Source organism: Pseudoliparis swirei, chromosome 9 (assembly GCF_029220125.1).
Source record: "Pseudoliparis swirei isolate HS2019 ecotype Mariana Trench chromosome 9, NWPU_hadal_v1, whole genome shotgun sequence".
NCBI classification, from domain to species: domain Eukaryota; kingdom Metazoa; phylum Chordata; class Actinopteri; order Perciformes; family Liparidae; genus Pseudoliparis; species Pseudoliparis swirei.
In genome coordinates, this window is record NC_079396.1 from 24,296,363 (window position 1) to 24,306,665 (window position 10,303).

The 10,303-nt window shown below is 46.3% G+C and overlaps 1 protein-coding gene across 4 annotated transcripts in view; it reads left to right on the plus strand.

Annotated features, from left to right (window-relative positions):
* Window positions 1-8,135, plus strand: part of LOC130199524 (FYVE, RhoGEF and PH domain-containing protein 3-like) — a 52,645-nt gene extending 44,510 nt beyond the window's left edge. For all 4 annotated transcript variants that reach the window (XM_056423085.1, XM_056423083.1, XM_056423086.1 and 1 more), the window contains exons 10-19: window positions 159-305; window positions 391-483; window positions 580-659; window positions 1,432-1,462; window positions 2,614-2,718; window positions 3,136-3,189; window positions 4,959-5,060; window positions 5,178-5,306; window positions 6,033-6,173; window positions 6,729-8,135. In XM_056423085.1, the coding sequence (XP_056279060.1) occupies window positions 159-305; window positions 391-483; window positions 580-659; window positions 1,432-1,462; window positions 2,614-2,718; window positions 3,136-3,189; window positions 4,959-5,060; window positions 5,178-5,306; window positions 6,033-6,173; window positions 6,729-6,980 (1,134 nt within the window). In that variant the 3' untranslated portion in view covers window positions 6,981-8,135. The remainder of the gene's footprint in view (window positions 1-158; window positions 306-390; window positions 484-579; window positions 660-1,431; window positions 1,463-2,613; window positions 2,719-3,135; window positions 3,190-4,958; window positions 5,061-5,177; window positions 5,307-6,032; window positions 6,174-6,728) is intronic.
* Window positions 8,136-10,303: the final 2,168 nt, after the last annotated feature.

Sequence of the window (10,303 nt, forward strand, 5' to 3'; positions counted from 1 at the left end):
GAATCAATAAGGAAACACAACACCTGCTTTCCTGCCTTGCTGGAGAAACCAAATCAATGAATGAAAGTTCCCCCCCCCCCGAGAAGAAAAATAGTTTGTTGTCTCTCGTCCATCTTCTCGCTCTCTCTCCTCATCCTCTCGTCGCCTCCTGTTTTCAGGAGAAGATGCACAAGCTGCTGGAGCTGTACGAGAGGCTCGGAGGAGAGGAGGACATCGTCAACCCGGCCAACGAGCTCATCAAAGAGGGTCATATCAAGAAGATGTCCGCCAAAAACGGAACGGCGCAAGACCGGTACCTCTACGTGGTGAGAGGCCTTTAGGTGTTGGATGCGAGAGACGCGGCGAGGCTTGTTATCTGCGCTGCTCACCCACTGCGCGCTCTGCCTCCAGTTCAACAACATGGTGCTCTACTGCGTGCCCAAACTCCGGCTGATGGGACAGAAGTTCAGCGTCAGAGAGAGGATCGACATCGCCGGAATGGAGGTGAGGTTCTGCTCTCTCATTCCGCTGGCTCTTTTTTCTTTCTTTTTTATTCGGGGACGGCTGCAGATCTAATTTTTCCGCGTTTCCTGACCTCAGGTGCAGGAGAATGTGAAGCAGAACCTTCCTCACACCTTCGCCATCATCGGCAAGCAGCGGTCGCTGGAGCTGCAAGCGAGGTAGAGACAATCGGATCGACCGGAGGAGAACCGCACACGCTCAAGTGACCTCTGGAAATGGGCTGTGTCGATATGAAATGCAGATTGATGCTATGGAAACCCCCAAGTATTAAATAATAATAATAATAAATGATGCATTATGTGAAAATCATATAAATAAATGAAGTACAATATATATATATATATATATAGAGAGCAAAATTAGTGTATTTATGTCTCCTTCTAAATATTGTTAATACATATGAGTTTAAACAGTCAGTAAATAGATTGTTGAAATTATTTTAAAGTTTAAAAGAAACAATTAAGAAAAAAGCCATTAAAAAAAGAATGTTATTTTTAAACAAGGAATATTTTAATTTATGTAACATTTTATTTTGTAATGCGACTTATATTTCACAAAGTCACTTTTCATGACTGTGCTTGAAGTTGTCTCCAGTCCACCTCTCAGCCAATCACACGCAGGGTCACCAGTCACCTCTCAGCCAATCACACACAGGGTCACCAGTCACCTCTCAGCCAATCACACGCATGGTCACCAACCAGCCTCAAGCTCGCAAATTAGCTAGTTAGCTGGTTAGCTAGTTAGCTCTTTTACTCACAAACCAGCGTCGCAGACACGAAGCTTATTCACATTGTGATGATTTATTCATTAATTTCATGTAATATTTGAAGTGAATATTTTACGTGAATATTTGAAGTGAATAAGCTATTTTATTGTCTGAAATGTTCTGTTAAAATAAAGCAACCCGGTGATCTTTTATTTGCTCTGCAGGACAGCTGAGGAGAAAGAAGATTGGATTCAGGCAAGAGTCACACACATGCTGGTCGTGCACACACACACACACACACCCTGCCTCTCGAACACACGCACACACCCTGCCACACACACACACACACACCCTGCCACACACACACACGCCGTGCCTTTGGTAGTTCTGCTTTATTTGCGAATGTGAATTAGCTAAACATTTCCTCCCAACACTCATTTAGTGTGTTTGGAAATTATATTCCTTAATAAAAGCCGCTCATTAATGCTCATTGGGCCCATTATACAGCAGGAGTAAAGCTGATTAAAACCCTCTGCAGGCGAGGAGAGGGGCGTGGGCGTATCATTACAGAGGGGGGAGGTGTGAGAGAGAGTTAATAATTAGAGGGAGCATTCATAAAAGCAATGGACAGAGGAATGTCTGCCTAAAAGCTTTTAGATGGAGATGAATAAAGGTGTTACGCACTAGAGGCGGGGCTCGTCTCTGGATCCTGACCTTTCTTCCACCCGTCTTCTCCTTTTTCACCTCTCAGACTCGGTAACAGACTCTAGGAACAGCACTCGGCACGAGCCTATTTATTTATTAACCTATGACCTCTGCTGATAACCTGTTTTTTTTTTTACTGTACCTAAAACTGTATATTCTACCACCTTATGTACAGTGTGTTTTTAAAAATATTTCTTCTTATTACCTTTGCATTGAAAATGCGGAAGGTTATGTTTTGATCGCCGTGTATTTGTATGCGTGCGTGCGTGTTATTCGCATAAGTCAGAAAGCATTAAACCGAATCGCATGTAATTTGGTGGGATGATTGGTTATTATCCGGGGACCATCTGATTAGATTTTGGGATCGATCGGGTCAAGGTCAAGGTCATGAAAAGGTCAACATCTTCTTTTTACCATAGCACGGTCAATTTTTACCCAATTGGTATGCAACTAATGCCGACATGTTCATAATTCAATGCCCAATCTTGTGATATGCGAAGGTATGCGCTCTACCGAGTGCCCATTCTAGTTATTATAGTGTGTTTGTACCTCTGTTGATTCAAAACAATTCCAATGTGTCTGGACTGTTGGTCTAGGCACAGATGGCAAATAAAAATAAAAAACTTGAACCTTGAACCTTGAGACAAAATGCCGACGTGGCCGATCAATAATCCGTCCTCTAAATCTCTCCCGGCCCTCAGGTGATCCTGGCCACCATCGAACGGCACAAGCAAAACAGCGAGACGTTCAACAAAGCCTTCAACAGCTCCTTCTCCCGGGAAGATGACCACCCCCCCGAGTCACCGGTACGTCTCGCTCTCTCCCAGAACCGGTCGGCTCATCGCTCGCCGAGCCGGGTCATCCCGTGCCGTGACTCACGGTACACTTAAACCCAGTCGGTATCACACGGTCGGGTCTTTTGTGCGCCGGAGGAGAGCTCTCCCATCTATGGATGTGGTCGGGTCACACGCGTAAAGAAGCTCTTTTCTTTCCGTGCGTGACAGTCTGAGTCTCTCTCATGACCTAATAGGGAAGGCTCCCGAGTCAAAGTGTATACAAAACTCTGATGGATCTGTTTGACCCACTTTGGGCCGACTGGAGCTGGACAAGGGCCAAGCGTCACGTGACACGAGCCAGAGGTCTTGATTCGGAAGGTCCACACTGACGCCTAGTGGTGGAGAGGGCTTACTAAAGGTTGCTCACCATGTTGTTGTTGTCTTCAGGGTCCCTGGTGCAACACGTCCATCGACTCAGACGGCGAAAGACTGCATGAAAGGGTGAGACACAAAACTACAAAAGAAAACGCATTCTAAAGCATTCATATTGATGGAGGAGTACCGGTTTACACTGTGTGTTACTAGGTTATAAATTATATAAACAAGTTAGCGCCCTCTAGGGATCTCATTACAGAAACGTAGTTTGGAGATTAATAGGAGGCAATAATTATGAGGGTCCCTGGTGTGTGTGCCCCCCAACCCCCCCCCCCCCTCAACCCACTGTCTGTGTGTTAGCAACGAGCTTGTAACTTGATTAAGGGCGTATTTATTTAGGCTTATGCGTCAAGGTGATTTATTTAAATCTGCTTTTAACCTGTGCAGCTAGTTATGCATTTATTGTAATCTCCCTTGTTTATATTGTTAATGCTTTTATTTTTTACCATGTAAAGTGCCTTTTTTTTGAGGCGCTATACAAATAAAATTATTATTATTATAAATATAAAGAAAACTTTCAAATGTAGGCGTCTCAAGATCATATAACCATGCCGGTGTTGCTCAAAGGACCCTAACATTTAGCTTTATTATGTCATTTTAAAATCATAAACGCACGACAAACGTGCCGCGTGAGCTGAGACGGTGCAAAGTCCATGTTTAGTAAATGTAATACTTTGTTTATATGACTAACAATAGCAGAGGAGGGGAGCAGGCTGCGTGTCTGCAGTGTGTTAAAGACGGCGAGAGGTTAACGGCGGTGAGACGTTCAGACCGCCGCATGATGAACAGCTGCTGTTAACCTGCCAGTCATGTCGGCCCCTGCAGCTCCCTCTCTATTTCCTGCCCCCCCCTCGTGAAGAGGCCTCTCATCAGGCTCATTAAGTGAAAACACCTGTGTGGGTGAGCTGTTTGGAACAGGCGAGAACACGACGGCGTGAAACCGCGGCTCTCCAATGGGGACACGTGGACCCCTGGGGGTACGGGAGGTTTTTACTAAATATATTTAAAATTAATATCCGTTAAAAAATAGTTTTAAAAATAAATATTCAATTACATGTAAATGTAAGTTCATAAAGTTAATTGTATATATTCTATCCTAAATCAGACACTGATGTCACAGCGCTGTGTGTTACAGATTTTTTTCAAACCAAAATGTGTTGGTTAGGGGGTACTGGGCTGTAACTATGTTTCACATTCAAAAAAAGCCTTTGAAAATAGTTATTTAAGTTTTGTTACTATGGTATTGTTTTTTTTTTTTAATCTGTAACCTATGTGGGGTTTTGTGTGTGGTTTTTTTAACTTCTTTTTATACATAGAATCTTAAAAATTGAAATATGTGTATGTGAGATTCTGAACACTAATAAAATATAAATTTTAAAAAATGTATTTAATAAATATTCAATAAAATATAAGTGTAAATTCAGAAACTGAATCGTATATATTAAATATTATATGCAAAATGCTGCGTGTTACTTTTTTCAACCCAAAATGCTTTGCACTGGTCAGGAGGTACTCGGCTGAAACAAGTATTTCACAGGGGGGGGTACATCACTAAAAAAAAGGTTGAGAACCATTAATGTGTAGAGGAACCTTACTTGTAATAATACGGTCCCCCCCCCCCCACCACCACCACCACCACCACCCAACGGCCGTTTGACACCGCCATCTGACCTCCACCTCGGGGTCGTCCGTCTCCGTCGTGGCTAATAGAAAGCAGAAATGGAAGACACAAAACCACACGGGCATTCCTCCCGTGGTGCAGAAACTGAACAGACTGAAGAAGTTTGACACTTTTTCTTCTTCTTCTTTCTTTCTTTTTTTTACATGTTTTCCAGAAGAGTTCCAGGAAAAAGGAGAAAGAGAAGCAAACGTGTAAAGGCTGCAACGAGAGCTTCAACTTCACGAAGCGCAAACACCACTGCAAGTCCTGTGGAGCGGTGAGCGCCGACGGGGACGCGGAGGACGGCCCGGGCCCCTTGTTCGGGGCGGGATGGAGCAATGAAAGGGTGGAGAAGTAAATCTCTCTCTCTCTTTCTCTCTCTCTCTCTCTCCAGGCCATCTGTGCAAAGTGTTCAAAGACCTTGGACAACAAAACGAGCCGCGTGTGCCCGGAGTGTTTCGAAGCCAGCGTCAGCCTGGAGACTCTCGGCGTCAGCGAACAGAAAAGGAAAGCTGCGCCTGAGGTGAGACAAACAACAACAACAACAACAACAAAGGAAAACAACACATTTAGCAGCATGCGAGCACGGCAGTTTATTTTCCCTCCTCGATTCATGCCAGTCCAGTCGGAGCCGAGTCTCCAACCGTGAAAGGGGCCCAGGCCTGTGCACCACCTCTGAAGAACACTGAAGTCCCTGTGTGGACTGAACTCATTGCACACACACACACACACATATATATATACACTTGCAGTCACATTGAAAGATCAGCTAATCCCTCTCTGCTGACTAATATCATAATGAGATCTCAGCTTGTCGAGGACCAGTCGTCTCCGCTGACTCCGCAGTCCAGAGGCTTCCGTCTGTCGGCAGCGGTCACACCTGAGGAGCCGACAGCCCTGCCGGGTTCCTCTGGTTCTAGTCAAAGAAGCTCACCTGCAGTGAGATTAGTCACCACATGGGGGAGCTGTATGCCAGGGGGGAGGAGGGGAGGAGGGGGAAGGGGGGGGAGGGGGGGGGACACCTGTCCTGTGCCACAAATCTCACTGTGTCCTCGTTGTTGTTTTCGTAATGCCGATGAGTGGAAGACTCATCAAGTTCAAATCCCCAAAAGGACAAGCTCATTCAAATCAATAATGATCAACAGTATATAAATAATAAAATATATATTTATATATATATTTATATGTTAATATATGTGTTTACAGTGGGCGGTTTGTTGACATGAGTGCGTCTCTGTCCTCGTTGTAGAGACAGACGTCTCTGACGGGGGAGAGCTGCCTGCTCTGTGGCCAGCTTCAGGTGCAGGACAAAGGGAAGAGCTGGGCCAAGATGTGGGCGGCGGTCACCAAGGCTGAGCCGCTGGTGCTGTACCTGCAGAGCAGTGGACAGGTAACACACACACACACACACACACACACACACGCACGCCATCAGATTCAGGGATCGTTTATCTTAAGTATTTGTAACTCACAATAAACAGTTTATATCGCATGAAGTTTCCCTCTCTTACATAGATAAAGGACAATAGACCTTGCACACGAGTCCCCCCCCCCCCCCACGTTCCCGCGCCGCCGCCTGAAGTGGTTTCCTCGGAGCCTCGACGCCGCGGCTGCCGGGTTGATGCGTTTCACGAGCGGTTTACATGGCAGCTCGGAACCAAAAGATTCCCACGTCAATCGTGTTCGGGAGGCTTATTTTCTCTTCCTTTCCTCGGATTCTCTTGTCGTTCGTGGCGGATGAAACGGAAGCGAAGTGATCCCGTTAAAGCTGCCTCTCCAAAGATTAGGATTAGCGGGAGTTGGACGAGCATTTCCTGATTATCCAGAAAAGAAAGAGGGGGAGGGGAGGGAGGCGTGTTTATGGCTCATCATCCCCGCGCTGGAAACCCCGACGCGCCGCACGTCTCCCGCCGTCGACTCATTTTGACTCGTTTCTTTTCTGCAGGACTCCAAGGGCGCGAGGGCGGTGCCTCTCTCCGGGTTCGAGGTGGGCGCCGTGCCGGCGTCGTCGGGAGGCGAGAGGCCCGAGGTCAAGCACGCCATCCGCCTCGGCCACGCCCAGCAGACGTTGCTCCTGGGCGCCCCGGACGCCGAGCTGCAGGCCAAGTGGCTGGACGTCCTCTCCAGAGCGGCCCGCGGGGAAACGCCGGCGGACGCGGCGTCGACGGGTCCGACTGAACACCGGAGGAGCCAGTAGTGGAGCCATGTTGGAGCCACGGGACTCGCCCCCCCCCCCCCTCCCTCCTCCTCCCGTGTTTATAGAGCACACAATTACTTGAATTCACTTTACCTTGGCACTTTTTGTTATTTTATTTCTCTCCTCTTTCGACCACTCCATCCTTCCTGATGCCACTTCAATCGTCTCCTCGTTGAGCACACAGCTCCTCCTCTCCGCTCTCTATCCCCGCCCCCCCCCTCTCTCTCTCTCTCGAACACACACACGGAGAAAACGAAGGACGATGCTATCAAAGCCACCAACGCCGCTGTATGTGTGCGTGGCGTCGGGATATTTTAGTGTTCTTAAACGCCGGAGAGGACTAAACGTTTTTATTTGTAATATAACTGAAGAAAGTTCCCGTTTTACATTGTTTTTCTTTTCTTTTTTCTTCAAAAAAGATGAAGTTCCTTGTACATTACACGACCGTGTTGTGAAGCATTAAATCTTATTTGTCTGTCGGTCCATTCGCGTGAAAGTGTGTGTGTGTGTGTGTGTGTGTGTGTGTGTGCGCGCGATGCCCCTCCCTCTCTGTGTATTAAGTATTGAATGTTAGTGTAAGAAAGCTGCGCCCCACCGTGGCAGTGCAGCGGGTATTGTACAGTATGTATACTATAGTGCAATGTAAGGAGAATAAAAAGACATTTTAAATTAAAAAGACGGACGCGTACCCTTGTGGCTGGCCACTCGATGCTCACATCTTCCGACTCTCTTCACACTCCTCTCCTCTACGAAGGTAATAACTCCCTCGGGATGAGAGTACGCAGCCAGAATGGGAGCGCGTGGCCTCGACCCCGTGCTGCAATATCTCCACTTGTACACATGCTTCAATAAATCATCTCCATTATACTTCTCTCTCTCTCTCTCTTAGGATCGCGACCCGCTTCTCTCTTATGTTGGTGATGTGATGGAAACAAAGTACTGTACTGTAAAGCTGTTCATTCTACCTTTCCCTCTGCTATCTTGCCCCGCCCCTCTTTTGATGCCCCCCCCCCTCATGTCGTACTGTAAGTGAGCAGCAGTGGGTGTGTTTTTATTGTTTCTTTAAACATGGATTGTGCACAGTGGAAAAAGCAGTGGAGCATATCATCAATAAACAGACGCTGTGATTCGTTCAGTACGCGCTGTCCAACAAGATCTTCACGTGTCATGAGGCTCTGTCACACACACACACACACACACAGTGCCCATGTTCTTCTTTCTCTTAGAGTAAGGGGATGGACCGATCACAAACGCCCGTCATTTGACGCTCATTCCCTACAGCCACTGAACAAAACAGCGTATGAAATAATGGATATTTGATTTAATATGCTGAGGATTAGGGAACAGGTGGCGGGTACTATATATGAGTCATTTAGGGGTTACTATACTGTAGTTTTAGGTCACATTCCTTTTAAAGGGACAGTGTGTGGGATTTAGGGGGAATATAATATGCAGAACTGTGTGTGTAGAATCAACCGTTATGTTTTCATTGGCTTAGATTTGGACATTTATATCTATATTAGTTGTAGTAGTAGTAGTAGTCGTTGTTATAGTAGTAGTAGTGTTAGTAGTAGTTATAGTAGTAGTAGTTATCGTAGTAGTAGTTATAGTAGTAGTTATAGTAGTAGTAGTAGTAATTATAGTAGTTATAGTTATAGTAGTAGTAGTTATAGTAGTAGGAGTAGAAAGTCTTTTGTGTTTTTACGTTACTTAAAGGCCACCGTAGTTCTGAGCCACGCTTGGAAAGGGAGGAGTCATCGGAGGTTAATTTGGATGCAATCTGCAACGTCACCACTAGATGGCACTAGATTCTACACACTGCTCCTTTAATTCCACGTTCACCTGCAGTTTTGACTTCAGTTTGATCCTCAGTATTTCGGACTGACACTTTACACTTTGCACCATTTTAATAGCGACATACAGAAAGAAAACAAAACATTAATTTAAGAAACAAAGAAGACAAAGTGCCTTCAAGCACGCCAGCGCCACTGTGGAGCTGTACTTTGTTCGCAAACATCAACACGTTAGTCTACAAACACTCTGTCGTTTTGCTAAAATGATCATGTTTTCTGATTATAACTGTGGACCCAATGTTATGGCAATCCATCTTTCATGGAGCCGTGATTCACGTGCAAGTCAAGCACACTGTGCGTAGCGGCACAGCTGTCGCTCCGGGAAGAGTCCTGAAACTCTCAGATGGCCGTGTGCTCCTCCATCGTGTCATTACTGCTCAGTTCATCCGCTGCTTGTGATCCGTTTCACGGAAAGAAACGTGCTGCCGAAACGATTCAGATGAATCCCCCGAACACACACGCGGCTGTTTTGCATGTACAGCGTGTCGTCGTCAGATGTCATTTAATTTATGCGCGCAGCCCTTAAAAAAGAGAACAAGGCGAAACTGAGAAAAGGAAAGAAGAATTACAGGAGCTGATTTACTGAAAGGGTTTTGGCTGAATTCATCTCCCAGATACATGTGCGTGAATACAAGTGTGTGTGTGTGTGTGTGTGTGTGTGTGTGTGTGGAGAGGCTGTATAAAAATCCATTCCTCCACATCTTGATTTAATTCAGTTCCATCCTCCCCTCCTTCTGTTTCCTCTCCACTCTGTCGTCACGCCGTTTGTTTTTTAATGTCTCGTGGACGTAAAGTTATAGATGTACATTTTACGGGGGAAAGAACGAGAGAGGACAGCGATTGATGGTCCGCGTGAACCGCGACTTCTTTTGTTTGGCGAGTCGACACCACGAGGTGTCAAGAAATGAGAAATGGGAAGGCCGGTCTGAGATAAGAGAGCAAACTGCTGACTCCCTTTGTTTTCCAACACGACAACTTCAGTTTGTCTTTATTTTTTTTGCTTTCACCTCCGTCTGCCGGTGACCGCTGGTTCCACCGACGTCGCGGTGGAACATTGTTGGGGGGGAAGTGACCTCTGCCGTGCGGGAGGAGGCCTCGAGGCTTCCTAAATGACCCAAAAACAAGCAGAACATAGTTTCAGAACATGATAACTGAGTGTCTGACTCCTCCCTCTTCGGCATATGTACATTATGCAACGAGAAGCCTAAAGCATGAAGGTTGGAAACCACCGACCGCAACGAGGCGGATGAGTTGAAACTGCAGCAGCGATGACGTCATCAGCTGGTTTAGACGGCTACCCTGAAGCATGTCTGGTCCGTACGGCCGAGCCTTCCGGATATAGTTATCGAGAGGTCCTTCCTTCGGCCATCACCCTCCGGCCAGTCGCGTATCGATCACACAGCACATCTCTTCTTTATTCATATATTTTGTTTTTTGGGGGTTTAGAAACACTCGCGTTGCATCTGCAGC